This window comes from Pseudomyrmex gracilis, unplaced genomic scaffold, assembly GCF_002006095.1.
Source record: "Pseudomyrmex gracilis isolate BER0280 unplaced genomic scaffold, ASM200609v1 scaffold_4731, whole genome shotgun sequence".
Lineage (NCBI taxonomy): Eukaryota > Metazoa > Arthropoda > Insecta > Hymenoptera > Formicidae > Pseudomyrmex > Pseudomyrmex gracilis.
Window position 1 is genome coordinate 1 of NW_018025315.1, and position 3567 is coordinate 3567.

Consider the following 3567-nt stretch of genomic DNA (forward strand, 5'->3'; position numbering starts at 1 on the left):
AAATCACGTTAAACTTGACCATAAATTTTCAATATTCAGCGTTATATGTTTAATTTAGAGCGTTAACGGTCAAGTTGAACATGATTTTGTACGTTACGGTCAATAGTTGAACGTTTTTCCCGTAATGAAAGTACTAATAAAAAAACTATTATAAATAAATAAAAGATAAACAACAGAAATAGTATAAACATCTTTATTTAATATATGTAAATAATAGTAGTATATTTTTTTTTTAAGTCAATTGTGTATAAAGTAGTTTCATTTTCTGTAAATACATTTATAGTCATAAATATATATAATTATCTCAATAGAAATTCATACTACATCACTTTGGTCCTAGTTTCTTAAGTGAAGTTTGTAAATTAGCTTTATTTTATATAGATTTATAAGTACTTATAGTTTTGTGTGTGTTTACTTACAACTTCATAACTTATACAATAAATACGATCGGACTTTTATTGCAGCAATCAGTATATTTTACATGATCACTGACAATCATGTCTTATACAACTCCTTGTTTGAAGAAGCCATAAACTTTTATCATAACACGTGAGTATATAGAGTATTAAAATATTTTGTGCAAAAAGTTTATTTGTGTAATTCACTATATGGTATTGTCAAAACAAGACAAACTTACTATTTTTTTTTGTACTTTTTTCATCTGACATTAATATATTTCTTGTAATACTCTCTGGTTAATAGTACATCATGTGATGCATACATCATACAGTCAAATGTCGATACTTTATGGAGCAAATTACTATCTAAGATGCCTACGTCCAAAACTATAATATTGTTAAAACTTTTAACACCTGTGATAACTTCTTGGACACACGTTGGTTATCCTTTAGTGCAAGTAATCCGACACAACAATACACGGACTCTTGAAATACTGATTAGAGACTGTTTTCTAAGTAATATAGAGCAATCTTGTGTAAGCACGTGGTGGATACCTGTGACCTATATAAGAATATCACAGTCTAATATCAAATATCAATCGTACTTACAACCAGACGGAAACAATATTATAGTTCCGAATATTAAAGAAGATGATTCTATCATTTTTATAGATGTACCTGGTAATATTTTTACACACATGGATTATTTAGTTTTGTGTTTTACTCTTACATAGTATCTTTTAAATTTCCGTCACTGTACTATATTTACTGTTTCTAGTTTTATTGTTTTATTTCTCTTTCTTTGTCTTTCTAGTATTCTCCCTGTTTTCTTTCGTCACTCTTATTAATACTTAATTGTTGTAGGATATCGCGTCACCTACGATCGTAAATCTTGGAAGAACATTGCTCTCTTCTTGAAACGTACAACGTCTAACATGTTTTTATCTGACGTCTCATTAGCTCAAATTCTCGACGATGCTTTTTATTTTTTAGTACAAAATACAGATTATAATGAAAATTCTGTTTCAAATACTTATGAAAATCTAGACATATATTTTGATATTGCAAACAGTGTATTTCACGTGAACAATTCCTACATAGCTTGGTATCCTATATTTACTGCTCTTGAGTACTTATCAAAGATTTTTCCGTTTCCAGAAAGCGCATACATCAAGGTAACTACTACTAAATTAATAAATAATTTAGATGCTAAAACAAGATATACTTAAATGATAACTGAGTTTTTTACAGTATACTTATAATATAATCTACGAAACTTTATTACATTAGTTTTTACTTTTGCAATCAATACACAAAAAATTTTGTATAATAACTTATAAATAAACAAGTTGTTTTAGACATAAAAATATGTTCAAAAATATGTTGTAAAAAAACATGTGATTCATTAAACAAATAGTACATATTACTTATTAGATATCTGACGTTTTCAAACATGTATAAGTTTCAGATAAAGAAGAAGAAACATTTACATGTACATAAGCGTTTGATAAAAACATTAAAATATGATATGTAGTAAATATAAATAATAACTAATTTAAAACTTTATTATTACGTAACTATATTATAAACATTTATTAAATAAACTTGAGTGTAAGAGTTACATTATAAAACAAACTCATATACCTTGATTTATTAGGATAAAATTTTGGATGTATTGAATAAATTTCTTGAAGATTCGTCGCATACACCTTCTTCCGAAAATAATGTCAATAATCAGTTATATTACGAAGTTTTAAAATGGGCATGTACTCTTGATAGCATAAAGTGCAAAGATATTGTTATGGCTGAAGTAACGTGGCATATACACAATCCTGCTCGAAACAGGTACGTTATTGACTTAACAGCAAAATAATAGTGTTAAAGACGTTATCTGATTGTAGTTATGTTGTTTTACGTTTATATACGATTATCACATAACTTTTTCATTGTTCTTATTATTGTTACTATTAGTATTTTTGTTGTTGTTGTTGCCCTTGTTGTTGTTACAAAAAAAGCATTATCGCGACTAGTGATTTTTATATTTCCTTTTCTCTCTCTTCTTTGAGTAAAGGTATATATATTGTTTTTTTGCAGACTTTTGCCAAGTTGGGAGAAATGGATATTTTGCCAGAGTTTAATGGTAGAAAATTCTCCGTATGAAAACTCTTTTACATGGTATACATTAAAAACCATGTACAAAACACAGTCAAAAGATGAAGAAATGTTTAAGTTTTTACCTTGTTCTAGACATCGCAGAAATATTTTCTTATCTTTTTATTCCTTTTTAACTAATTTTCTGCCATCTTATGAATGTAATGTAGATTTAAAAAAAAGTGATAAAGTTTCTTTTCTTTTTAATATTTTTGCAAAGCATTCAAAAACTGTTGCATCGCTGACGTCTATACTAGAAGGAATACAGTACATAGAAAGGTAAACCACTTTTTCTTATGTATAGATTTTTGCCTATTTATACACAATGTATGTACGTTCTATATAGACTGCATATGAGATATAGTTGCTGCATATACGATGTTGTATTATAATATATACTTATTATATAAACTAAAAAATTTTACATACTAATTGTAACTCTGTTATGTGTGATAGCGACATTAACATTGGCGCAATAATGAATTGTATTATTAACAACATATATTCAGATGAAGACCTGTTTATGGTACGTATGAGGTACTTATTGTTAGTCATGTGCTTTATCTACATATATATATATTTTTTCTTTTTTTTACCTCTATATACATATCTAACTCTATGTACATATATGTAAATCATACATTGTGATTTTTATACATATAATGTTTTACTATGCGTACGTGTTAGAGATTTTTAATAAGTATCATAGTTGTACTTGCTTTTTTGATATAGTACAGAAATATCTTTAATATGTACTATTAAGTTTTTTTATCTATCAAATACATCAAACATAATGATAATAACGCAAATCATTTTTAGATTTCTGATGAAAACTTCTTACAAAAGCTAAAGGACATATATCATGCGGTAAATGTTTTTTTAGATTGTTTGAACTATTATAAAATATCTTTATTTTGTTGTACTTGTGCAGTATTATTTTTGTTTGGGCAACTTTAAAATATTGTTTATGTATCACTGTTATTTTGTTTTTTTTTACATTGTAATTTTTTTTTTTTTT

General features: G+C 26.4%; 1 protein-coding gene across 1 annotated transcript; it reads left to right on the forward strand.

Moving 5' to 3' along the window:
• Window positions 1-469: 469 nt before the first annotated feature.
• Window positions 470-3416, forward strand: LOC109863405 (the record flags this gene model as incomplete). The annotated part of the gene is made up of 7 exons (XM_020443664.1): window positions 470-549; window positions 703-1079; window positions 1263-1573; window positions 2056-2243; window positions 2493-2828; window positions 3006-3075; window positions 3369-3416. Coding segments are annotated over exons 1-7 (1398 nt in total), but the record flags the coding sequence as incomplete, so codon positions are not given.
• Between the last annotated feature and the right edge of the window lie 151 nt (window positions 3417-3567).